We start from the raw sequence: 27,293 nt of genomic DNA on the forward strand, positions 1-27,293 counted from the left end.
GATTTGTGACCTGTCTATAAAATTCTTGCCCCGATTTTCTGCTTTCCTTCTAATCTTGTCTACATTGGTTTTATTTGAAGAAACATTTTTAATTCAATTGAAATTATCTGTTTTACATTTGACAATGTTCTCTATCTCGTTCATCACAAATTCTTTTCCTATCCACTCATCTGATAGGAAGTATGTTCCATGTTCTTCTCATTTACTTACAATATCTCCCTTTATAAATAGGTCATGTATCTATTTTGACCTTATCCTGGTAAATGGTGTAAAACCCTGGACTATAACTAGCTTCTGCCAAAACTGCTTTCTAGTTTTCTGAACATTTTCTACCAAACAGTGGATTCTTATCTCAAAAGCTTAAATCTTTAGATTCATCACACACAAGGTGGCATATGTATACTCGGTTTGACAGCACCAGAGTTTTGACAATCACCTCCATATAATACAGTTTAAGATCTGACACTTAGACCACTTTCTTTTTTTTTTCATTCTTGACCTTTCATTCTTCCAAATAAATTGTTATTTTTTTCTAACTCAATAAAATAATTTTGGGGTACTTTCATTAGAGTGGCATTGAATAAGTAGATTAGTTTAGGTAGAATTATCATTTTTATTATATTAGCTCTGCCCATTGAGGGGATGCATGAACAACTAATATTTCTCCAATTATTTAAATCTGACTTTATTTATATAAAAATAGTTTTATAATTCTGTTCATGTAGTTCCTGGGTTTGTCTCGGCAGGTAGGTATACTCCCAGGTACTTTATGCTGTCTATGGTTGTTTTAAATGGTGTGTTTCTTACTCTCTCTTCTTGCAGGGCTTTGTTGGGGATATATAGGAATGCTGATGATTTGGTGGGGTTATTTAATAGTCTGCTACTTTGCAAAAGTTATTCATTACTTCAACTAGCCTTTTAGTTGAATCTCTAGGATTTTCCATATACGCCATCACATTGTCTGCAAAAAGAGATAGTGATATCACCTCATTTGCCCATTCTGATTCCTTCAATTTCTTTTTCTTCTCTTAATGCTATTGCTAGCATTTCTAATACAATATTAGATAATAGAGGTAACAATGGGCATCCTTGTTTCACTCCTGATCTTATTGGGAAGGCTTCTAGCTTATCCACAACACAAATAATGCTTGCAGATGGTTTTAGGGAGATCCTTGTATCATTTTAAGGATAATTCCATTTATACTTGTGCTTTCCAGTGTTTTTAATAGGAATGAGTGCTGTATTTTGTCAAAAGCTTTTTATATAATCATATGATTTTTATTACTTCTGTTACTGACATAATCAATCATGTGAATTGTTTTCCTTATATTAAACCATCCCTGCATGGATGACAGGTTTTTGAAGCCACCAAACAATTCTGTTTATTTTTTGGTTCAAGGCTCTCACAAAGTCACAAGTGGCAGCAGCAGTAGCACCTGGTCCTTTAGTCAAAGGAAAATGACTTCCCCATATCTATGGAGGAGGCCCCTGAGATTTATTATGAGCCAGAGGGAGAGACAACATGTCAAAAAGTGGAAAGTGTGCTGGGCTTGGAGTGCTCTGCAAGTTAGTATCTGTGAGACCTTGGGCGGGTTATATCCCTTCTCTAGACCTCAGTCTCCCCTTCCATAAAGTGGCCATAAGAAGAACTACCAGATTGCTGTGAGAATCCAATGAGAAAACATATGGAAAGTGCTTTGTAAGTCTTTTTAAAGTCCTATCTAAATGCTCACTAAGTGTGATCCAACGTGATGGGGCCCAGGATGAACCTGTCCTGTCCTCCCTGGACCATCACACCTTTTCTGAGAGTTATCATGAGGCCCAGAGGGACCTGAGCTCCCTCGCATGTCCCTGGGATGCCAGAGCAAGGTGGCCACACTGCACCAAGCCAAGGGGGCAGCTAGCACATCCATACACACCTGGAGGGCTGTGTCTCGCACACTGGCGCAAGGGGAACGCAGGGCTTGGAGCAGCACATCCACCTCCTCCTGTTCCGCAAAAGCACAGCCATCGTCCCCACTGCTGCTGGCACACAGGGCCTTCAGTGTGTCTGCAGCCAGACCCTAAGAAGAACAGAGATTCTTGGGCCCAGGCAGGCTAAAGCCCCAACCCAAAGGAACAGGACCTGCTGGGGAGACACTAAGAGCTCCTGCTCCTATCTCTTGGCCTAAAAGCCAAGGAAGCTGGCAGGGAGAGCCAAAAGGCTGCTCAGACTCAGGAGGTCCCAAAGTTGTCCCACAAAGGCCAACCCAGCAAAGCCAACCACACTAGCAACTGCTAAGTCAGAGGTGGCCAAGGCAGGGGAGAACTCGCTCACTTGTAAGCGGGGAGAGCCGGTCCCAATCACTCCAGTGAGAAGCCGCAGCATATCTGTTCGAGGCAGCAGCTCAGGTCCATTCTAGGAAGGAATACCACGCCATGACTCAGATAATCAGGTTTTGAAAGAAACCTGTGGCCAAGCTGGTTTGATGAGAAGCGAATCCTCCCCCTGCACCAAGGCACTCTGACCTGCCATCACTGCTACGGGCTCCAGACCCTCCTAACTCTGAAGGGTCCATCCACACAGACACAAATGGCCAAAGTATTCATTTGTAGAGATTAATGAGAAAGAACATTTAGAACTTTTCTCTTAAAAACTCTGCCTTCTGGATGGCTTTCAAGGAATAAAGCCACAGGGCTGCTTAAGCAAACCCAGGGCGATGCTCATGACCAAGCTTGATTCTTTTTTTTTTTTTTTTTAAACCCTTACCTGCTGTCTTAGAATCAAAACTATGTATCAGTTCCAAGGCAGAAGGGCTAGGCAATGGGGATTAAATGACTCATCCAGGGTCATGCAGCTAGGAAGTGTCTGAGACCAGATTTGAAACCAGGAATTCCCATCTCTAGGACTGGCTCTCAATCCACTGAGCCACCTAGCTGCCCCTGACCAAGTTTGATTCTTGAACTCATGGTTTTTTGATCAACTGAATCAACTCTGGATTGGAATCAAAGTCTGTTAAGTAAACAGTCAAAAACCCATTTGGCGCAGAACATTGGAGAGCCTGACCAGACAGAGGAGGAAAAGAGCTCTGCTGAGGACATCAAGACCACACTGAAGAGACAAGGTAAGGCAAGCCCCTACCACTGTTAGGGCAATCCTGGCTCTCAGTGGGCACACACCTCCCCAAGTGCCCCCCAGCTAACATGTTCATTTCTTCTGCTTCTTTCCTAGGAGAGGTTTGCTCGGCAGCACCCTCTCCTGCATCCAGGGCAGGGCATCATCCTCACCTCATCCACCCAAAGGGCCTGATTAATTGGTGACGGTGATGACCTCAGCTGGGCATGGACAGTAAGGATTTGTAAGATTTGGACCATGAGATGCTCATCATCTTCACTACGGTTGGGAGTCTCAGTCAGCACCATCTTCAGGAAAGGAAAGACCAAGGAAAAGGCAGGGGCAGATAAGGGTGAAGCATCTGCAAAGAAGCAAGAGGAAGCCATGTTGGACCAACCAGTGGACAGAACCCATGCCCACGAGCATTCTTCCTACCCTTCCAGGACCGATGGAAAGCAGAATTTCAGAGGGAGACCCCTAATCTTGGAGTCTGGGCTGGTAAAGGGGCTAGAAGAAATCCAGCAACTAGTTAGATGGAAGCAAAAGTTTTCCCTACATCCTAGGAAGGAAAATGGGATCCCGTGTGCATCCCTCCTTGGTGCTCTGGCCTCTGTGGCTCTTACAGACAGAAGACCCCAAGATTTTGGCCCCAATCCTCCAGGCAACAATTAGCAAGATTATCCCAGTAATGGTTCTTGCCTCAGCACTTACCTGGCTCTCCCTTGCCTGTCTTGACAGGGATAGTGTGGATATGTAAGAGGTTCACAGCCCGCTGAGTGGCTACTGAAAGATCCTCCTGGCACCATGACTTATCCAGGACACACTCTGGTCTCAGCAGACGCAGCGTCACATGGCTCACTAAGGTACCTGAAGAGGACGGAAGACAGCCAGGATCAACAGGCCTGGAAAGGCATAAATGAACCTGTGGGCAGACCAGGCCACACAAGAAAGAACCAGTATCCCCACACCACACCATAACAGATTATAATGATGTTCCTTGAGGTCCAATTGACTTTGTCAAAACATCTTGGTATTTTTTCCTATCCAGAATCAGCCTAATCACCCTGGAGAATAGGTGCCACACTCCCCATTTCAAAGATAAGGAAAGAGAAGCAGGGAGATGAAGTAATTCACTCCAAGTCCCACAGCTAATTAGTGATTGAAGTGGATCTAGAAAGCAGGCATCCCAGCTCCAGGACCATTCCTCAGCCTTTCCACATGGCAAAGCTGACCACCTGGCACAGGCTTTCATGTCTCAGGCATGTGCATACATGGCAACAGAATGGGCATCCATTCTGCAGCCTCAGCTAGGGGAGGACTTGACAATTCACTGAGTGTTGCCATAATAAACCTACAGCCCAGAATAAGAATCAAAGAAACTCAAGAGTTCAAGAAGAACCCAACCAGGGGGCAGCTGGATGCCTCAGTGGATTCAGAGTCAGGACTAGAGACAGAAGGTCCTAAGTTCAAATCTGCTCTCAGACAGTGTAGCCCTGGGGAAGTCACTTAACCCCCACTGCTTAGCCCTTACCATTCTTCTGCCTTGGAACCAATACATGATATTGATTCTAAGACAGAAGGTAAGGGTTTAAAAAAAAAAAAGAACCCAACCCATACCCAAAAAGGATTCCCACCCTTAACATACTCTAGTAGTCAATCAGTCTGGGCTTGAAGATCTCCAAAGTGGGGAACCCATCCCCTCTCAAGGCAGCTCAGGCCACTTGGGGTTCGCTCTTTTTGTCTCTTCACAAATATCATTCACTGGTCCCTTTTCTACACTCTAGAGTCAAACAAGTAAGTGTAATCCCTCAACATAACAGTCATTCCAATCCTGGAAGATAACTAAAAGGTATCTACACTCCCACCTTGAATTTCATCTTCTCCAATCCTCAAGGCCCTTCACCTTCCTGACTGCCCTCACCTAGACCCTCTCCACCTCACCAAAGCCTTCATTAACTGTGGCTCCCCAAACTGCTCTAGCTGAAGTCTGACCAGGGCCAATTCACTCCCTAGGCCTGAAAGCCAGGATGCTCCAAATGCAACCCACCTTAAGATCCCTAGGTCATTCTCAGAGCACCTGTTGTCTAAACCTGCTCCCCACCATCTTGTACTCAAAAATTGATTGGTCAAGAGTAACATCTTATAAGAGGCTGTCAGGACCCTTCTGGACTCTAACTTGGCACACTGGCTATTCCTACGAGTTTTATGGCATTCACAAACCTGAAGCCTATCCACAATTAATTCAGAGCTCCATCCCTACCACCCAATAGCTCAGGAATTCCCTTCCAGATTTCTGACAGAGCTTCCCACAACACACTAAACCCTACTCGCTAGCACTGAGGCTTCCATACAAAGACCACACACCAAAAGGTGTCCAAAGCCCCAATGGTTCTGGGCCTTCCCACACACGCCATCCTTCAACATTGCCTCTAGGATAAACTACAACCTCTCCATCCTGGTCCTGAAGGCCTTCACTATCTGGCTCCTACCCACTTCCTCAGCCTTATTTGAATACTTCCTCCCCACACTGATGAGCTTTCTCTTGGGTCCCAAGTAGACTCCTCACTGGTCTCTGAACCAGATCCTCTTCATCACCTATCTCCAGACACTGGCACATATTCCCTATGCCTGGAACGCCCTCTCTTCCCTGTCCTTCTCTCCTCTCAGAATTCTGGTCTTCCTGGATAGCTCTCCTAAGAAGTCTTGATCTCCTAGCTTTGCTGGGGATCTTCAAGACTCCATGTGCCTCGTATTTGTGTTATGCACATCCATGCTGTATCCCCTTGTACAATAATATAAACTCCTGAAATGCAAGAAAGCCTTCATTTCTGGCTTGGTTGTTTGTGCTCCTGCTTAGTACAATTTCACACACAGATACACATGTACACACATACAAGCAGGCACATACAAGATGCTGCTAAACACATCCTAAATTTTCATTTTAAATGTGAAGCAGCCTGCTATGCTGGAAAAAGCACTAGGCTGAGGGCCCAAGAAAGAGTTGAATCCCACCCAGCTCTGTAGACTTACTACTACTCCAGAGCCAGTGTGACCCTGGATATGTCCCTTCCCTTTTTAGGACCCAGTCTCAGCATCTGTACAATGAGAAGACTATTCTGACTTCTTAGAGCTCTCGATCCTAGAGGAGGAACCCTTCCCCAAAAGACTCCAAAGCTCATACCTGCCATCACATGAAGTCACAGCACTCAGTGACCAAGGAGCTGCCACCTTGCCACCCCCAATCAAGAACCTGAGGACCCTCCAGTACCAGGCAGGCAGGCACTCACCCAAAGACTTTAGCCTCGGTGGCATGACACAGCTGGCCAAGGACAGGAAAGGGTTCTTAATCCTCGGAGCAGCCAAGGGGGACTTCAATAGTGGCAAGAAGGCGCGAACCAAGGCGGGGATGTATTGAGTCAGCCCTGGGGGGTTCCTGCTCAGAACAGTATCCAGAAGTCCAAGGGCTGCCTCCAGCTCACTGTCAAGCTACAAGGAAACCACCGAGGGTCAATGTCCTGGGCATCTACTGGTAGTCTTCTTGACGCTTCACACTAGAGCCCAGAGAAAAGGGCTGAGAGTAGGATGAGAGCCACCTCACTTACCTCCTGCAGCCGCCTCCGGATCTGAGCCTCCTTGTCCAGCTGGGCCCGCATTATCTCCTTCTGTTTGCTGGTCAGCTGGACTTCATCCTTTATGCCCTTCTTCTTCTTTATCTCCTAGAGGGAAAAGACCTGGTTACTCACTGCCCAGGGAACCTCACTATGCAAAATTAACAAGAAGAGATGGCTGCAACTAGAGTCCAACAACAACTGGCCCCTCCCCAGCCCCTGGCCCCAAGCCTCTGGCCATTCACTTTAAGTGCTCGCCTTGGCCTTTCTCAGCCCAAATCACAAGGCCCATTTTACAGCCTCTTCATCCCTGTAGGACTGAAGCGCGCTCTCCTGAGGACAGCGGGATGCCCTTCCAAAGAACCCCTTGGAGTCGGGCTGGCTTAAAGCCTGAACAGAGGTAGCTGCAGGCACAAGGACAGGAAGCCCTCGTCACGAGTCGGACAACATCCTGCAAACCCCCCCACAGGGCAGCTCCTCTGACCTCCTTCAGCTCCAGCTCGATGATCTGCTCTTTGAAGGAGTAGGCCTTGTTCTCACGCTTCATGTTGGCCTTTTTCGTGCTATCCTGCTGGGCACTGGAAATACCAGAAAGAGAGGAGTCAGCCTAATCCAACAATTTAGAGTCAAGCACAGCACTAGGAGCTGGAAAGACAAGGATGAGAGCTGTCCCTGCCCTCCACGAGCCTATATTCTACTGCAGGGAGACAGTGGTTCAAGGTTAGTACACAAGTATTACAAGGTCACTTGAAGAGAGGCTCAGGAAAGCCTCCTAGAGAATAGAGCTCTCTGAAGCAACAGGAGGCACACCACAAGGCAGAAGTGAGAAAGGGGACAGTCTCTGCAAAGGCATGGGGATTGGAGCCTAACTATATAGGGAGCAGGCTCTCCACCTCTCCTAAAGAAGCCCCAGGTAATTTCCTTTACATCACACCAGCAGCAGCCAAAGGACACAGGTGGTCCACACTGCCTTACCTCGGAATCACGGACTTATCATACAGCTCCCCAGGAGGCATTTTCATGATGGCAAACTCCTCCCTGGTCACCTGGCCCAGTGCAGGGTTCTGCACCGTTGCAGTGATGGTGCTGATCAGCTGCGGGAGAACCCGATGAGGGGACAGGACAGAGAGGGAGCCCATCGCATTCATGGATGACTGTCAGTACACAGAAACAGAGTTGGAGATTGTGGGGAGATGGATGCTACAGAATCACACATGCCAAGCTTCCTTCCTGTTCCCCCAAAATGGCTTCTTCCTTTGTCCTTAGTCTCCAATCCCTGTATCCTGACTCCCCCTCCATCAGCTTCTCTGAATCCTGGCTCTATGCCCTCCCTCCCCTGGAGCACTCACCTATCCCCAGGCCTGATACTCCCTCAATTCAACTCATCAAACTCAAATGGCTATCATGCACCCACTGTGGACAAAGTAGGGGCAATATAGACACAGCCTGAGTGAGAAGTAATGAGGACAGGGACAGAGAAAGGCAAAGATGGAGAGAAAGAGACAAGAAGATGAGATAAAAAAAGGGCTGAGGGAGAGGGATACAGAAGGACAGGCAGAAGATGAGAAAGACAGAATGGAGAGAGGGAGAAAAAGAGGAAGACAGAGACACAGAAAGAAGGAGTAAGGAGAGGGAGGGAGAGACAGAGAAACAGTCAAAGAGAGGAGAAAAGGAGAGGAAGACAGAGAGACAAAAAGACAAAGGCACAGAGAGGAAGAGGAGAGGGACAGAAAGAGAGAGAGAGAATGAGAGAGACAGAATGGGGAGAGGGAGAAAAAGAGGAAGACAGAAACAGAAACACAGAAAGAGAAAAAGGTGGGGAGGGAGAGACAGAGACAGAAAGAGAAGGAGAACACATACTCTAAGCAGTGAGAGGACAAAGAAAAGCTTCAGCCAAGGATGGGTGGCTTCTGGGTAAAGCCCTGAAGGAAGCTCCAAATGCAGGGCTATTAGGTTGGAATGTGGAGGCTATGAAGAGAAACAAGGTACAGCAAAGTGCCAGGGAAGGGCTTTCCAAGTCCAACTGAGGAATGCCTTCTCAGCAAGATAATTCTGATACTCATGGAGGATGAGGGGCAGAAGCAGGAAGGACAGCTGGAAACTGACTGCACTGGCCAGAGAGAAATGTTATCCTGCCTGTGAGGGATGACTGTGTAAGGGGAGAGGAGAGGCTGAACGGGACAGAGATGAAGGAGGCAGAGCTCAGCAATCTGACAGGCACTGAATAGCATCCACTTTTCAAGGGGCACTGGAGAATCACAAGTGAGGACAAGGGAGAGGGAGACGCCAACCACAGCCTTGACATTAGTGCCTGACTCCAAGGACGGCAGCATCCTCAATAGAAACAGGCAATCTGGTTCAAAGGAAAAGGTCCTGACCTCCCTTCTGGACAGGGAGGGAGATATCTAGCAGGCAGTTGGAGAGTTATTTTTTAGTTCAGGAGAGATGAGAACTAGAGAGATACAGGCACTCTCTACTGGAGGGAAAGGCTTATCTCCCTTTCTTTACCACAGAGAAACAGAGCAGTTCAACGAGTTCAGCCAAAATATATGAGCCAATTACCTGGTTCAAGGGCGTTTGAGTGGTGATCCTGGGAAGAATCTGATCCAGGTGTTTGGTGATAAAATCCGTGGGGTCAATCTTCATCTTCGCCAGGAGGGCTGGCCAGAGCCCAGACTGGACTGCCACTGAAGGGGAGAAGGAAGATGGTCTGACACTCCTCATATCAGGTCCTCTGGGAAAGGCCCACTGAACCTCACCTTCCCAGTTCATCGAAGGAGACACAGCCCTGTCCCCATTCCACCCCACACCTCCTCCCACCAGCCACAGACCTATGGAAGGATGATGGGTAACAATCAGCATCTCCTGGGCCAGTCTCTCGGTCTCTGCAGTATCGGACTCTAGTCCTGGTACCCCCGAGATCACACACAGGGTTTCCTGAAGAACACGAGGGGGTACATAGGCCTTTCCCTGCTCAGACAACTCCCCTGACTCAGTCACCAATGACTCCATAGGCAAAACCTGTAAAGATAACATGTATTACCAGGAATGTATTTAACATAAAGACTGAAGAGAAGCTAGGTGGCTCAGTGGATGGAGCGCCAAGCCTGGAGTCAAGAGTGGAGTCAAGAGTTCAAATCTGACCTCAGACACTTCCCAAGTGATTCAGCAAATCACTTAACTGTGACTGCTTAGCCCTTGTCCTTCTGCCATATAATTGTTACTAAGATAGAAAGTAAGGGTTTAAAAAAAAAATCCCAGAAGGAAAAGCCTAACCTTATCCACTCTCTCAACAGAGAAGACACACAAGAAGAAAAAATGGGGCAGCTCCCACACAGCCTTTGCTGGGGTGCCCTGGCAGTAGTTCCTGCTCATTACAGACTTCCTGCCCTGGGTCCCCTGGAGTAGGAGAGGTGACTGGAGGGAGGAAACACCTGTGCCTTTGTGTCTATAAACCTTCCAGGCTAAAGGGAAAGAAGTCAGACCAGGAAACAGAGTTTGGTCTGGGTCTGCTCTACAAGGTTCCTCCAGGGGGTTCACAGATGGGGAGAGGTGATGAGAGTGCTGGTCTGGGGCCTCACAGCAGCTCTGCTGCTAATGCTAAGTGGGCCCTTCCAAGTCACAGCCTCGTCCTCACCATCCTTATCAGGAGAGTTGAATTTTCTTTTTTTTTTAACACTTACCTCCAGTCTTAAAATCACTACTAAAACTAGATTCTGAGGCAGAAGGATGATAAGAGATAGGCAACTGGGCAAGTGAGTTGCCCAGGTTTATACAACTTGGAACAACTGTCAGAGGCCATATTTGAATCTAGGCCCCACTCCCATCTCCAGGCCTGGCTCTCTATCCAAAGACCCCCTGAGGGGGGGGCAGCTGGGTAGCTCAGTGGATTGAGAGCCAGGCCTAGAGACAGGAGGTCCTAGGTTCAAATCCAGCCTCAGACACTTCCCAGCCGTGTGACCCTGGGCAAGTCACTTGACCCCCATTGCCTACCCTTACCAATCTTCCACCTATAAATCAATACACAGAAGTTAAGGGTTTAAAAAATTAAAAAACAAACAAACAAACAAACAAAGACCCACTGAGCTGCCCCTAGGCTTATACTTTCTACCCTAAAGGGGAGTTGTGAGAACTGAGAGAGCTACTTGTTAGAGGGCTCTTCTCTCTTCCATTAAGTCCTATACATATGCCTGGGGTTCAATTAGGGAGAAGGACAAGACCTGAGATTTCATCAGGACTCTATGATAAATGAAAAACGATTTAAAGAGAACATTTAGAAAGAGAGAAAAGAGAAGGGGGGAAAGGGGGCAGGAGAGAAAAGAGTCTAAAGTGCCAGGGGCAAAAAACCTGTTTATTTTGGACTCCACAAAACACTAGATTCTAGAGTCTCCAAACCTGAGCCCCAGGAGGCTCCACTCCAATATTTCCTGGCTACATGGGCATCACATAGTCTCTCAAAGAATCAGATTCCTCATCTGTGAAATGGACAAAATGCTCATACTACCTGCCTCCCAGGGTTACTGTAAGGAAAGTATTTTGTAATTCTTAAAAAATTATATACAAACTAGTTATTAAAACTATTTTTTCCTCTACCCAGCTCCAAGGGAAGAGAGATAGCTTACATGGAGCTCAAAGCCCAAATGCCATTAGGCCTGACTACCAGAGAGAAGAGCAGGCCTAGGGTGCCCAATAGCATCAGATCCTCTCACCTTGTGAGAATTGAGAACAGCTTTCAGCTCCTCAAGGAGTCCGTGTGCCAACATGAAGCCTCCCAGAGAGGACAAGAGCTTCCGAACCGTCTGCTGGGCCTGCCTCCTCACGTGCCAGGTTCGGCTCAGGAGCACAGTCACAAGGGCCCGGTGGTACTGCCTGCAAGCACAGAGACAATTGCTGAGGAAGACCCAAGGTAGGGGGACCCTCAAGGTCTATCTCAGAGAGTCTGGAAAGGTCGAGGGCCATCAGGTTGAGCTATACGTACTGGACTTTGCTGCCTGAGAGTCGATGACCGTGGTCAAGGAGGAGCCTCTCAGTCAACTGCAGAACTGTACACATGGCTGTAAAAGATAGGCATGGAGACCAATTAGCAACGAACAGGGTTAACCCACCAATCAGAAATTATCCTAAAGAACAATTTCCCAAATTGCTAATTATTAGCCAAAACAGTTCAGAAAACCTCGATTTTTCAAAAATAAAAATACTTCAAGTGCAATTCTTTCTGTTCTGCATAGAACTAAACCAAGAGTTTGTCTCCCACCAATCAGCCAAAGCTCTTCAGTTCCCTGTTAAAACACAAGAAAATCCTCTCGACAGCACCAATTACCCAATCAGCTCTAATTACAGCTACCCTAACAGCTCCATTATTTCCTTGTCTCTACAAATCTCCCAGCTTCTCCCACACACTTCCCCAGCTTGGCAGCCCTCCCTTCCTCACCAGCCTTACGCACACTCTGCACACCTGGCCTTTCCCACTTGGGCCAAGCTTATCAACCTGCTTCTCATGTGCTGGAGAGATGGGATGAGCACAAGACAGGAAATCAATGGACAGAGATCAAATTGCAACTCTGTGATAAGTTTTCTCATCTATAAGACAAGGACTAGCTGCCCTCTGCAGGCTGGTCCCTATGATCCCATTTATACTGATCTATAATGAGCTGACTGTTGAGCTGAGACTAAAGCAGGGGCTCTTAATCTTAAAGCCACAAACTTGGGGATGTTTGTTTGTTTGTTTGTTTTCAGTACAAATGGTTTTCCTGGTAATCCTAGACATTTGATTTTATGCATCTAGAAGCCTGATTCTGAGCAAGGGTCCCTAGGGTGGTCTAGGACACTGAAAAGGTGAAGGCCCCCCGGGCCAGCACAAGGATAGCCAGTTAAAAGGATCCATCAGGCCTGCCTCCACGGCAGCTGCACCCACCAGTGCCATCACTAACTCACCATCCTCAGAAGCCAGCAACAGGAACTTCTCCGAGGTGAATAGCTGCTTCTTCTCATCTACAATCAGCTGCCAGAAACTGTTTAGCTTGGCCTCTGCAAAGAAGGAGACCAACCACCTGTGACAGTGCTGCACACCGGGACCCCTCTGACCCAAAGCAGCCCCTCTCCTAAACTGCAGCCAGCCCAGCCATTCAGTCCGGGATTCCTGGTGTCTCACTTTCCATAAATGCTCATCAAAGAAAACCATCCAAGCTGGGAAAACTCCTCCGACCCAGCCATCCCTATGCGGCTCCCTCCCCGGTGTCTGTAACTAACAGGCTCCCTCCGAAATCAGCAGGAGCGAGTCTCACTGTGCAGAACAGAGCAGGACTAAGGAGAGCAGAGCAGGGGAGAAGGAGAGAACCAAGGAGCACAGAGGAGCAGGAAAATGTGAGAAGGGCGACTTTTATACTGCAGCATCTAAAGGTATAAAGAATTCTGTCCTGGACATTCTGCCCACCACGACCCGGAGCAAGAGGGCTCAAACCCCCACACTGGGCCTCGAAAAAGAGCCATGTTGGATCAGGAAGAAAACCCTATTTCCCCAGATGCAGGTGTCCCAATGGTGACCTAAAAACCACCAACAGCTACTTTTGAATGCCTTAGAAAGAGTTCAGGGACTAGTACAGACCCCTGCTAACCATAGAGCAGCTCTACAGGAAAGCTAGCTTAGAAAAGAAGGGAACAAAGTTCCCCAGTCATTCCTGCTGCCTGGGGCTAGCTCTGAGGCTCTTCCACAATGACACTGAGTGCCGATCACCTCAGCACCCAGGTGATGATGGGGGTGGCAGGGGAAGAGATCTTGTTTTACTCTGCTTACACAAACTGACATGTCAGGACCCAAGGACCCAGACATGAGCCCACCCACAGACCGCACGTTCCCATGAGCCCAATGGCTCTGGAACCCTTACCGGCTTGTGTGTCAATCACAGACAGTCTACAGATCAGCACGGCCGCAGCAACGCCTTCCGTTACTATGGAAACCTGAGTGCTCTGGGATGCTGCCTTTTCTACAGTCTGGATTAGCAGGGGAAGAAAGTCCATTCCTTGCAGGAGTGTGTCGCCTGTCAAAAAGTAAAAGATCTCAGGAGCCTGATCCTAAAGTGGCCATAAGGGGTCTTCTGTGAAGAATTGTTTCTTTAAATGTCCTCCACACAACAAAAGAAAATAAATGGGATTGGTGCATGTGCACACCTGCCAGATTTCAGTCTTTTATACATTAAAACCAAAGCTGGACAAACTGTGCTCCTCTGTGGAAGTCTGAGCCAAAACTTTTCATTGAACTAACCCAGAGTAGAAAGAGGAAGAGAGGAAGCCTGTGTCAACCTGAAGTCAAAGCTCTCTATTGTTTGCCCTCTTTGACCCTGTTCCCTTCTACCCTTCTGACTTACTCAGCCCAAGGCTCTGTCCATAAGACTCATCCCTTTCACCCATTGGAGCATTCTTCTTGGGGCCCCACTTTTGTGTACAGGAACCAGCCGGCTCTCATTCCCCTCTAAGATCTGTTCCTAACTTCCAAACCTTCAGCTCTCCCCCAGCCCAGCTCTCTATTACACTAGAATGTGAGCTTCTTGAGGCCAGGGCAATCTCTATTTTTTGCTGGTATGTGTCCCCAGCACTTCGGTCCTTAAGCCACAGAGGCACACTAACAAACTGGTTTTCATCCAGGCTGAGCCCCTGATTTAACTAAAGAAGTGGAGGTGAACTACGGCAGCATCACGGAACAGGGTGATGTGCTCACTCCCTCCACTGCATAGATCAAATAAAAGCCCGAGGCCATCGCTGTCTGTATACTTGACCTAGAGCAGAGGCTTCTGGGCAGGAACAACAATACAAACTGGGCAGCAAGCTTGAACTTCAGCAGGGAGGTTTGGTCTACACTTGGAATCATGACTGACTTTATGCTATGCCATTGTCCTCACAACACCCAGAGGAGGCAGGCAGTGAAAATCCCATTATCCTCACTTTAGACCAAGCAGGACAGGGAACTGCCCTTGGTAGTAACATGGCTAAGAGGCTGAGCACAGACTTGTACCCAGCTCAGACCCCCCCCCACCAAGACTGAAGCTTTACCCACTAAGCTTTAATGCCTTCTTTAAAAAAACAAAAAACAGACAAATAAAAGCTCTGACTATTCATAAACCAGTATAGCATTTCTCCTCAAGTTATAGATGGGATACTTAGGTGTATGCAAGAGAGATTTCATACAAAGTTCCCAGCCTCTTTTTCAGAGTTCTGTGAAATCTGCCAAGGCTCTGGGAACCCCTGGGAGTGGAATATTACACAAACCATCAGACTACCAAAGTGCAAGTGGTTTTACTCAGCTGCATTTTTTTTTATTATTCTTTGTTATAAGGAATGGCTCACTAGGTTGGATGGGAGAGTAATATATTGAGAAACTGAAGTGACAAAGATATTGTAGCAATCCAGGTATACATTAATTGTGATATTATTTTAAGAAGTATTCAAAAACTTAACTCTTATACTGCTAATGATTGATCTCTGCAATCCTGAGTCAAATTGAATGTTGACCTTGCCAAATCCCTAGCCCTTCCCTAAGGCTACACCCCAGAAGAGAGTCAGTTATCTCAGTCTCCTTACTTTTCCTTCAATGATCAATTAACATAGGTATCAAACATCTGTAGATGCCTTAGGCCATATCCACCCTGGATCCTGATCTTAGCTCTACCTATTGTTTCAGATTTTGGTAGTTTGCATTTTATGATGATTACCTCATAATGTTAATGTATCAGGCCACTGGCCTCTCCCCTTCCCCCCATACTGTTGTAACCCCAATAAAAGTGACAAGACATCAGTTGGCAAGAGAGTTCTTGACCATCAGAGCTCCTAACCATAGAGCTCTTGACCATCAGAGCTCCTAACCATGAAGCTCTTGACCATCAGAGCTTACTTGCTGTCTGTCTACCTTATGCCAAAACTTTCTGTGTCTGCGTGTCTTTATTCTCGCCTTATATTCTCTTTCCATTAATCCTTAACCCGTAACCCATTTTCACTCAGTCCTTGGTTCCCCTTTCTGAGTGTCCAACCCACTAGGAATCTTCGTGGAGTCGGTGGACGGCTTCAGATATTAATTAAAAAAATGCTTTTAAAAATATGCTGAACATTTTTCTTAATCAATAATCATCAAAAGCCTCACACTATCAGAAAGGGGCATCTCACATTGGGGCCCTGGGTAGATATGGAAACAAGCTCCAGGAATTTCCTTTATGATGTTCAAAATGTTCTTTCAAAAGTTTAAAAAAAAAGTCAAAAACTCTATTCATATGAAACTCTCCACTCATCTGCTTCTAATGACCCTGGCTACATCCAACTATTTAACTCCGGCTGGTGTGGTCACACCAGGAAAGGTGGTCATCTCAGTATAGAATTTTTTCTTTCTTCCTTTCTTTCTTTTTTTTAAAACAAGTTCAAAATGAATGACTCCTCAAACTAAAGCTTCTGTGAACTAGGAATTGTTAAACTTGATCTTTAGAAGGCAAGAGCATCCTTCCACAAATTTGGAAAGTTAACTTTGTGGTCCCTAGTTCTTCATTAACTAATTTAGGTTTTTGATTTCTTCGGATGGCTTTGTGCACCAGAATTCAAAGTGAGGAGGTGTAGACACCTGCCCTTCAGAGCAGCCAATCTCTGAGTTTTCCAGGACTAGTAAGAAATGAAATAGTAACAGGTCTCATAAAATGGTCACAGAATTAAAAACAGCTCCCAGTTCTTGTGTGCATGCCCTGCAGACCCTGAGAGACCCAGATCCCTTGTTAGATGGACATGACTCACCTCGGAAGGAAATAAGCATGCACTGCAGATAAGCATGTCTCACAGCAGAAGTGGATGTCTTCAGGCTAAAGGCCTTCTTCAGCCACTCGATGACCTTCCTAGGCACTTCAGTGGTGAAGCGATTACACCACAGAGCAAGGGTGGAAACAGCATGTACCAAGGTGCCTTCATGAACTGGCAAAGGAGGGAGGGGCCAATCAGTATGAATATGAACAACCCAAACTGATCAGGCCATAGCAAGCTAAGCAAGAAGGAATATGTGTGGGAAAAGGAAAGCTGGGACATTTGCACATACACAAACGCACACACACATGCTCCCTCCAGAGACAAGGTATGCAGGGAAAGAGGCCTTCCAGATGGACTCAAATGCCATGAGTCAAAGAAAAGCCTCCAGGGATCCCAGGCCAGACGGGGGCCACATGGTCTGTGCTCTCTCACCTTCTTGTTGGAGGAAAGGAATGAAGAGCTCCGCCACAGTCCCACTCAAGGATTGGCTAGAAAGTCCAGAGACCACGTGGTGACTGAAACTCCCGATCCCTAGAGGAGCGCAGACACCACTGTGAGTAAATGCTTTGGGGCAAGAACTCTAACAAGTCAGACCAATGCTTAGCTGCTCTTCTGCTTCCTCCCACTGGCTGGCTCAGGTGAGGGTAGTGTTACTCTGGGGCACAGTCTCCTCCCTGCCAGGGCCTCCCGCCATGTGCCCAAGGCCTGTCCTCTCACTACCCTTCTTCATTCAGTTTTACTTCGTGCTTTAGAAATCAAGCCCTGGTGCCTGCCCTCCCACTTCCATCCATCTCTAGGAATTTCATAACTTCCCATTTGTTCTCTTCTAGATGTCCTTATTGTTTCCCCATGAGAATGCAGCTCTTTGGGAGAAGGGATAGTTTCAGCCTTGGTCTTCACCTCTCCAAGCTCAGCCCACCCAGAGCCAGCCCAGAGAAGGCAGGTAATAAATAAATACTTATTGAGTTTGCCTCTTCCTAGGGCTTGGCTTACCCAGGGGTTGAGGAAGGAATTCTTCGTACTTAATCCCATCACAAAACCTGCCCTACCGGTGACCCCAATTCTCTGTCCTACTACCATGTACCTGAGAGGACACTCATCTTCTGAGAAACAATGGTCAGCTTCCCCTCAGAACCTGTCAGAGAGAGAACAGAAACATGAGACCTACATTAGCCAACATTCCAAAAAGACACGGAGGCTGGGAGAACATTTTTTTGAAAAAGTCACCCAGGATGAAGAAGGAATAGCAAGACCAGAGCTCAAACTGTATTGTAAAGCGACAGTCATCAAAATTATCCTATATTGGCTAAAAACAGAGAGAAAGATCAATGTAATGGACTAGACAAGAGAAAATCAGGAACAACAGAACTCAACGATCCAGTGTTCAATAAACCAGAAATCACAAATTATTTTACAAAAGCACCTCCAATCTGATAAAAACTGATGGGAAAACTGGAGAACAAGCTGGCAGAAATTAGGCTCAGCCCAATCCCTTATGTCATAATACAGTCTACATAATCTTAATATGAAAGATCATACTATAAAAAAACAGAAGAGGGGGACCAGCTAGTTGGCTCAGTAGATGGAGAGCCAGGCCTAGAGATGGGAGGTCCTGGTTTCTGCCCTCAGACACTTCCCAGCTGGGTGACCCTGGGCAAGTCACTTAACCCCCACTGCCTAGCCCTTAGTGCTCTTCTGCCTTGGAACCACACTTAATATTGATTCTAAGATGGAAGGTGAGGGTTTAAAGAAAAAACTAAACAGAAAAGGAACAGATCGTCTACCCCTCACAGTCAAGAGCAGGAGGCACCTTCTTAACCAAACAAAGGATAACAGTAATCACAAAAGTGAAGAGACAACCAACTACAACTATCACACTGAAAAGCTTCTGCACAGACAACACTGATGCACTCAAGATAAGAAGGGAAGTAGCCAAATGGGAAACTTTTGCATGAGATTTTTCCGATATGAGTTTGATATCCAAGTTATGTGAACAATTAATAAATACAAATATGTACAAAACTAATACTCATTCTCCAAAAGATAAATGGTCAAAGTATATGAATAAGAAGTTCTCAAAAGAACCACAAAGTATTAACAACCACCTAAAAGAAAACTCTAAGTTATAATAAGAGAAATGCAAATCAAGGCAACTCTAAGGTATTACCAAATATGGTGAAAATTGGCAAAGATGACAAAACGTGACAACAGTCAATGTTGGAAAGAGTGTGGGAAGACAGGCATATTGGTCCGTTGTCAATGGAGTTGTGATTTGTTATAACCACTTTAGAAAACAACTTGGAAATATTTGCAAATAAAGTGATTAAAATGTTCATACCCTTTGATGGAGATGCCATTACACGGTTTATACTTCAGGGAGGCCATTGATAAGAAAAGTCCCCACAGACACAAATAGTTAAAGCAGTACTTTTTTTTTAAACCCTCACCTTCTGTCTCAGAGTCAATACCATGTATTGGTTCTAAGGCAGAAGAGTAGTAAGGGCTAGAAAATGGGGGTTAAGTGACTTGTCCAGGGTCACACCGCTAGGAAGTGTCTGCGGCCAGATCTGAACCCAGGACCTCCCGCCTCTAGGCCTGGCTTTCTATCCACTGAGCCATCTAGTGGCCCCCATACAGCAGTTCTTTTTGTGAAAGCACAGAATTGGAAATAAAGTAGATGCCCAAAGGTAAAGAATGGCAAAACTGGATACAAAAATACAATGGAATACTACCATGCTACAAGAAATGAATGTATGGGCAGCTAGGAACCACAGTGGAGAGAGTGCCAGGCCTGGAGTTGGGACAACTTGCCCAACATTATAGAGCTAATAAGTGTCTGAAACCAGATTTGAACTCAGCAAGATGAGTCTTCCTGAATTCAGGCCTGGCATTCCACCCACTACACCCCCTTGCTGCTCTTTCCCAATTATAGGATAGGTCTTTAGCTAACATCCGGAAACTTCCTAAACTACAGCTTGAGGCGTCGGCCTTCCCCACTATCTGAGAGTGCCCAGGAGGGTTACTCACCCCCAAGGATGGCGAAGAGGTGTTTTGTCAGGGACTCCATAGCTGATGGATCACTGCACTGACGGGCCAGATTCTTCAGCGCTACCACAGCCTCATCCATTAGCTGGGGAGTGTTAGATTTCAACTGACCTAATGGGAAGACACGCAGAGACATACATACTGAGCTGAAGAGCAGGGCCATCTTCTCAGTTAGCTATAAAGCAAGGTAAAGGAATCTTCATTTTAGAGTCCTAAATGTAATCTCTAGAATTTGCTTTGCAAAACTCAAACATGCTATATAGTTGTGTCAATTAACATGTGTCCAAATGTCCACAACCCTCTCTTCCCTTCCCAGGGTCACAGATTTAAAAGGTGAACAGGACTTTGGAAATCATCCAGGACAACCCCTTCATTTTGAAGATCAGGACTTCCCACCTGTTAAACGCTGTCTCATTCTAACTATAAAATACATCACAGGCCATTTAAAACACAGCATGCCATCTGCAAAGATGCTTGTCCAAAGCCTGACTACAAAAACTTGAGGGAATCTGCAGCTGTTAGTAAGGAGACCAATTCTACAGAGATTAAGCAACATCATAAAGGAAAGGATGGGAGCTGGAAAACCTCTGTTATTGACAGGGCCAGTCAAGACTCAGAAGCTGCCTAGCCTCACAACATGCTGCTGAATGACTGAAGAACACTTGCAATCAGAGGGACTGGCCTTAACGCCCAGCTTCCCTGCTCACTGCTTGGCAACCCTGGGCACTGTTTCTGCCCTGCATTTTCCTCATCTGTAAAATAAAGGAGCTAAGACTGGAAAACCCCTCAAAGCCCTTCCAGCTCCAAAGCCCTGGTCCTCTGGTTTTCTCCTGAACCACGAAGCAAGAGGAAAAGGGCAGCAAACTTGGGAGGGCCAAAAGGGCCTTTCTTTCCCCATCACCTATCGACAAGTCAAAAGTGAGAGGCTAGCCAGGGCTTCAGACAGAGTGGCTCCTCACCCTATCAGAATGGCAAAAATGGAGAATCCATTTCAAACTTGGCAGATTCAGGACAAATTAGAACTATTCAAGACAGAAGGAACATAAACAGGAATTGACAATAGGGAAGATTAGTAAAATAAGCACTTAATTGTACTTAGGCATCTGGATCTAATCTGTCGTCAAGCAATGGAACTATATCAATATAGTAGGAATCCATATGAACAGCATCCTTTTTTAACAGAAGCACACTATCTTACTTTAGATAAGTAAGGTTCTTACTTTAGGTTCATCTATGAGAAAGAGTCCTTTGTGGAAGGGACCTTAGAGGTTATCAAGTCAGACCTCTCATCTTACAGCTGAGAAAACAGGTGAGAATAAATATCCCATGAGCCCAGCCACTGCCACCGCAGCAGATCACAAAAACCAGAGTCCATAAATGCTCAAGGCCGCCCCACCCAGAGCCAAGTCACTACACTGCCTGATTTCTGACCTTAGCCTCACCCCTTATGCAGCAATTCCAGCACATGTTCCAGGGGCCTCCCCATAAAGACACAGCAGGGGTCGCAACACTTACTAGCTAGGCCTTTCACGATGTCCAGGGCATACTGGCTGAGGTCAAGGGTCACTGATGCCAACAAACAGGAAACAGCTAAAGGTGGGGGAAAAACACTGAGTTTCAATTGTCTAATTCAAAGATGACTCCAACTGAAGTTCAGGAAACCACTTCCCAAGAGTCTATTTGTTCAATCTCCACATTCACTCTGAGTGAGAATCTTGGGGTTGCCCCATCCCACTATGTGAATAGTTTCAGATTCACACCAATTATCATGCCAGGCTGTCCCAAGCTCTGCTGAAGAGACTACCATTTGGTGCTCCACATACCCAACAGGGAGAATCAGAGCTGGAGAGCCACAATAGGCCCCCTCTTCTCCTCCTTCCCCAGCCCTTTCCATGCCAGAAATTAAGGGGCCTCTTCTCTAGATGGGTCTCAATCTTGACCCTAACCCTATTTCCAGGGATCAGTGATCCTCCTGGCCTGTGACCTCTCACTGTCACCTAACCAGCTATCCTGCCTACAACTCACTTTCAATGACATTCTCAGGGCTCCGAAGTAAGGATTTCTGCAGGGAGGGCAGTACCAGGTCCTTGAATTCAGAATGTGAGATGTAGCGGAGAACTGGGGCACAGTTGTCCTATAGAAAGAAGACAGTCAGACCAACACCCACAACCAGCTGACTCAGAAGGAACTAAGAAATTCAGGGGGCCAAGGAGGGGCAGCCAGGGTGCTCTCTCGCTCGCTCACTTACCAGCAGGTACCTCTGAGGTTTGACTTTGCTCATCAGAATGTTCTTCAGGTAGAAATCCAGCAGGGCACTCTGGAGAAGCAATGGCCTAGTTGGTCAGAGGGCTTCTCCTCTGGTCACTGCTCCAACCCCTCCCTCTGCTGGACAATCTCCATAAAGCAAAAAGCAAGACTCCAAGGAGCCATGATTTCACCTGTCTGGGCAGTCCCTCCCTCAGGCAGCACGACCCTCACTATGAGTCGGCAGGTCTTAGAGAGAGAGAGAGAGACTGTGGCTAAAAAAAATCTATCCCCTGTGGACAAGCTTTGAACTTCTCCGGGCCTAGTCTCCGCAAGCAGTCTCAGGGTCACCTCCAGGCCACAATGAGGAATCAGAGCATTTACTCCAACTTATTGTCCCCCCATCTGATCCCCTCATCAGAGGAGGCTTCAGCTCAAGGGTCAAGGGAGAGAAACCTTTTCCTTATGTCACCAGTGTAGACACTAATGAAAAGTTAGTCTTGACTAAAGCCCTCAGAACCCTACAAGCAGCCTCCAGACCCATCTCAGACCAGCCTCTGCTGCTGGCACCAGCTGGACCCTAATGGGGCACCAAGAGTCTTTCCCTCAGCAAACCCACATGACAGAGCAAGGCCCAGGACTCCCCACCCACTTGTCCCCTGTCCCAGGACCTCCAGCTCACCTTGTGTCTGTTGACCACGTCCATCTCTTTCTGGCTTGTGCAGAACTGTACCAAGAGCCCCAACATGCCAGCATAGTTCTGGTTGGGCTCAAGGCTAAGAATGATGGACAGGTACTGGTCTACTAGGCCTGGGTTCTGAAGAAAGAATTACCAAGGGGGTCAGAAGAGTGAACCTCAGAACAGCACTAAGATCAACCCCTCTCAACACCCCCATCACCTCTTTCCACAGTGTGTTCAGCTTCTTTACAGCGCCGTCCACCGCATGCTTGTGAGAACCACCCAGAACTTCCAACAGAAGCAGACACTGAACCTCCACCTGCCAAGACCGACCAGAGCCCAGATCAGAGCAGGCTCAATGCATTTCAAAAATCAAGTCAAGACAATAAGGACTTATAAAGTGCCTACTACGTGCTAAAGCTGGGAATACAAAGAAAGGGGTAAAAAAAGAAGTCCCTGTCCTCCAGGGGCTCACAGTCTAATGAGACAGAGTGAAAACAACTCTGTCTCATGTATAAACATGTTTCACGTGTTTGTGTATAACTACATGGCTGCATACACATACAGAGCACAGACACAGTTGGAGCTAATCATAGGAGAGGCTCTAAGGGGAAGGAGGGCCAGGAAAGGTTTGTGTAGAAAAAGGGACTTGACTAGACCCTTGAAGGAAGCCAGGAGGGAGAAAGAAGGAAGAAGGGTGGCCCAGAACTTGCCATGTGGCTTATTTAGCCTTCTGGGCAAAGCGTATACACAAGAGGAGCCAAAAAGGCTCAAAGACTTTTCAGTGTGGAAGCTAGAAAACCAAGAGCTGATCTTGAAGCCAGAAGCCACTGAGCTGTGTGACCTTGGGTCAATCACCAAACCCTGCTGAGCTACAACTAAGCTGCCAAGCAATGGCCAATTCATACTGGCAGAATGGTCTTTTTTAGAGGGAGTTCATGGGTCTGAATCAGTAGGAAAGATACTGAAGCAAGAATCAAAACATTAAAGATTCCAGAACTAGTTGGATGAGGGCCAACACCCAAACCCAGACTGTACCAGGGATCTCTAGAGCAAACTGCAATGCCCAGGTCTCTCTTGATTCCCCTCCCCTGTGTGTCTGCTAATAGAGGCCTCCGTGCCCAGTCATTCCACATCCCTGCCTCCTGGGAGACCTGACTATTGTGCTACGAAGCAGTTCCCTCAGACCCAGAGCTACCCACCAGCTTCTTCCAGGTTTCTCCTTGCCTCTTGGCTCGAGTAGGAAAGACAACACGGACGAGCAAGCAGGTCCAAGACAGCGCCAGCAAAGCGGCAGATCCGCTGCTCTTACTGGGACAAAAGAGAGATGGTGAGGATGGAGACAGGAATTCCCCCCAAAATGGTCTACAACGGGCTGTTGTAAAAGTGAAATTTGGGGAATGCCATCTAAAAGTGTATATATTTNACTATAAGGGAATATGAAAGCCATTTTCGAGCTAAAAAAGAAAGCACATGGTCAGAGACTTGACTGACTAAGATCTGCATAATTGCAGCAGTTCTATGCCAATACTTTAGGGCTTGGAAATTGGGGTTTGAGTCCTGGAGTCCCAGTCTTTTCTAAAACTTTAGAGGACGTGGGTCCCTTCAACTTAGATTCCTAGAAAGCACCTAAGATTGGTTATTTGGCTCAGTTCCCTAAAAAAAGCTGATGATAAAATCAGATCAGAGAGAGACATTTTCCTTAAGTCCTGGCCCTGAATGGGTAATTGCAATTTGCTGAATTCACTTTAATTAGGCCTTCATTGAAAGGTCTAAGTTTATTTTCCCCAGATTTTTTGCACATTGTACATTTCATTCACAAGTTAATTTTTTTCTTCTTTTTTCTTGAATTTTATTCTTTGTATTTTGCCATCCTTAGCTGACCTGAGGTACCTTTTTTTTAGAAAAAAGGTGTGTTTAAGATTTACCTCACGGGGATATCTGTTAAGTTTTTTAAAATTCGATAATGTAAAAATATATGTATATTTAACTCTTTTAGGAGTAATTTCACGGGGAATTGAATTGTATAAAATCTTAGAAGAAAATGTATGTTTTGTAATCTATAATGTAAAGTTTAAATTCTTTTGAGAATAATTTCAGGATAAGGATCTTGCCATCTCCCCAGAATCCAGATGACGAACTTGTTTGGTGAGGACACATGAAGATGTCTGAAAGCCTTCACTGTACCATGAAGACCAAACTTTGAACTTTGGGGTGCAGTTGATTGAACTATGGGGAGTTGAAATTGAGTTGTATGTATTGTTTTAATTGTACACTGTTATGCCAGTGGGGGACAGCCCCAAATTGGTTTTTTGTCAATGCGGCTAATTTTAACCATTTGTTCATCTATTTCTTTTATCCCCAAATTCCTGAAAAATTTAGAAGTTGTTTATTTTTACAGGTCCAGCGAAGAAAAAAGGACTAACCTTTTTTTTTGCCGGACCTCACGGGGAATTGTAAAAGTGAAATTTGGGGAATGCCATCTAAAAGTGTATATATTTCTATGGACATGGGACATGTATCAAAACTACATTTCCCGTGATCCAACATGGTCCAACTGGTTTCCGTTTCCGGGTCTTTGGGCTTGGGGAGGCCTACGTCGACGCAGAGAGGGTTTATAATCTCCTGGGTTAGGAGGGAGTGGCCTCTTTGCCAGTAGGCTCTTGGCCAGCAGACTCGAGACAGTAATGGAGGCGGCAGTTTTGAATGCTTACAAGCGCGTGGTCTAATAACTTATCTATCATCATGGCTTTAATTAAATTACTAATTTATATTATTATACCAGCCTTTATCATTTTTAATATTAATCACTGTAAAACTGAGCTGACTTTAGTAACTCAACTAGCATCTATCTGAGAATACTGCCATGCAGTGAGACAGGCAACATTCCTTGTGGATTACTTTGGATGGGAAGCTAAATGGCCCTAAATCTAGGCTCACCCCAGCATGGCCAAATCCTCTAGGGGCTGGTGGAATAAATTACAGCATATTAATGGAATGTTACTACACAAAACAAATCATGAATTCAAAGAAAGCTGAAAAGACTTAAATGAAATAATAGTGAAGAAGGGAGAACAAATAATAAGTTATCATTTACATAGCACTTGAAAATCTAAAAGAGCATTTTTATAGATTTTCTCTCATCTGATTCTCATGACTCTCTCATACAAGTATATTATCATCATTTATCAGAGAAGGAAATTGAGGCCCGATGAAGGGAAGGGGAGGGGCTTGCTGAGGGACACATGCTAGTAAGTGTGAGTCAGAATTAGAACCCAGGTCTTCCTAACTTCAAGTCCACCACTCAATCCACTGCACCACGAAGTGGCCTAGAGAATATAACTTCAAAATAAAGACAGCAACAAAATTTTTTTTTTTAGTGTATTGGAAGTCTTTGCTACTAGCTGATTGCACTTAATAAATGTTTGTTTTTAACAGCATTTCTATCAAGCTTTCACGTTTCCAAAGTGCTTTCCCAGGATTCCCCAGGGAGGGAGGGAACTAGTGCAGGTACTATTGTCCCCGTTTTATGGATGTTCCTAAGCAGGAAAAGCAACTCAATAAGCCCAAACAAAACAACCCGTCTCACCACAAAGCCACTAAGTAAATCACTTACAACCATTCTAAAATTGACTGGTTTGCTTAGTTTTCCATTTTGGTTGTCTGTATTTGGATTTTCTTTCATTCTTGTTCATACATTTGAAGGCTGGTATAGATAGCTATTAAAGTTACACAAAAAGCCATGTGTGGGGGCACCAAGCCCAGTCAGGAAGTCCTGAGTTCAAATTTGACCCCAGACATTTCCCAGCTATATGACTCTGGGCAAATCACTTAACCCTAGCCCTTGCCTCTCTTCAATCTTAGAATTGATACTAAAGCAAAAGGAAAAAGTTTAAGAAAAAAAAGGTACATTTGTATCTATATGCCCACACATAAACATACTCTATGTGTACAATGTAGATACACACATATAATTTCTATAAGTGTGTCTGAACATGTAAGTGCATGCATATTCCTATGTATGAATAGACAGACATACATGTGGTTTTGTGTTGTAATGTCCAATAACCTGGGTCAGTCTTCAAATGTATAAACAAGAATAAAAGAAAATAAAAACAAAAACCATGAAAAAAATTTAAATAATTTTAAGCCAATTAAAAATCATTATAAATGACTGCACATGTAACTGTCTCATGGAATGGGTGGTCTGTATATGCTTACACACATAGAAATAGAACTTCCTGATCCCATTTCCCAACCTACTCTGCCATTCAAGGCTCTGACCCAGGTCAAGCCCACCTTCAGGTTCCTCCTTGTAATGGTGAAGGACAGACTCTGGACCCAAACTCCCACGAGTCAAGGACACAAGGGCAGACTCAATCTACCACCTCAGAACCGTCCTTCCTCCCCAGAGAGCTTGGCGAGTCTATGTTCAGAGCAGGTTTTGTCCTCAGTTTTGGAAAATTACAACCTTTAGTCCTCACCTTGGCACACCTGCTTTGCCACCAATGCCCGAAGACTGCAAAGACTGCAGCAGGTTCTTCGCAGTGGCCTCGGGCTGGGCTTCTGCCAGCTGCTGGATTGCGGACTGTAGGGCTCTGCGAGACGCTGCATCTCTACAGAAAAGAATGGAAAGCAAGAGCACAGGTGTAACGAAGCACGCTGGGCCAGCCAATACAGCCCTTCCTAGCCTGGCTTCAGCCTCCCGCTCCTCCTGACTGGCTCTCTGCTAATCCTAAGTGCATCCCATCTCTCTCAGTAAATGAACTCTACCTGGCCTCCAAGATGAAGCACATGGAAAGGCTCTCAATGGTCCAGATCATGAGGTTCTTTTTTTGTATACCTTCCAAGC

At 45.9% G+C, this 27,293-nt stretch overlaps 1 protein-coding gene across 1 annotated transcript in view; it reads right to left on the reverse strand.

Annotated features, from left to right (window-relative positions):
* Positions 1-27,293, reverse strand: part of GCN1 (GCN1 activator of EIF2AK4) — a 71,228-nt gene that overhangs the window by 31,899 nt on the left and 12,036 nt on the right. Inside the window, exons 4-28 of the mRNA XM_044673828.1 lie at positions 26,926-27,057; positions 23,644-23,752; positions 22,662-22,760; positions 22,445-22,579; positions 21,767-21,835; positions 21,544-21,652; positions 21,034-21,108; positions 19,501-19,629; positions 17,558-17,608; positions 16,906-17,004; positions 16,468-16,641; positions 13,587-13,739; positions 12,637-12,729; positions 11,681-11,756; positions 11,412-11,571; positions 9,534-9,723; positions 9,265-9,389; positions 7,678-7,856; positions 7,187-7,280; positions 6,697-6,810; positions 6,382-6,580; positions 3,806-3,961; positions 3,268-3,455; positions 2,318-2,398; positions 1,920-2,063 (exon numbers count right to left, since the gene is read on the reverse strand). Coding sequence (XP_044529763.1) covers positions 1,920-2,063; positions 2,318-2,398; positions 3,268-3,455; positions 3,806-3,961; positions 6,382-6,580; positions 6,697-6,810; positions 7,187-7,280; positions 7,678-7,856; positions 9,265-9,389; positions 9,534-9,723; positions 11,412-11,571; positions 11,681-11,756; positions 12,637-12,729; positions 13,587-13,739; positions 16,468-16,641; positions 16,906-17,004; positions 17,558-17,608; positions 19,501-19,629; positions 21,034-21,108; positions 21,544-21,652; positions 21,767-21,835; positions 22,445-22,579; positions 22,662-22,760; positions 23,644-23,752; positions 26,926-27,057 — 3,133 coding nt within the window. The remainder of the gene's footprint in view (positions 1-1,919; positions 2,064-2,317; positions 2,399-3,267; positions 3,456-3,805; positions 3,962-6,381; positions 6,581-6,696; positions 6,811-7,186; positions 7,281-7,677; positions 7,857-9,264; positions 9,390-9,533; positions 9,724-11,411; positions 11,572-11,680; positions 11,757-12,636; positions 12,730-13,586; positions 13,740-16,467; positions 16,642-16,905; positions 17,005-17,557; positions 17,609-19,500; positions 19,630-21,033; positions 21,109-21,543; positions 21,653-21,766; positions 21,836-22,444; positions 22,580-22,661; positions 22,761-23,643; positions 23,753-26,925; positions 27,058-27,293) is intronic.

Source organism: Gracilinanus agilis, chromosome 1 (assembly GCF_016433145.1).
Source record: "Gracilinanus agilis isolate LMUSP501 chromosome 1, AgileGrace, whole genome shotgun sequence".
Taxonomy (NCBI): Eukaryota; Metazoa; Chordata; class Mammalia; order Didelphimorphia; family Didelphidae; genus Gracilinanus; species Gracilinanus agilis.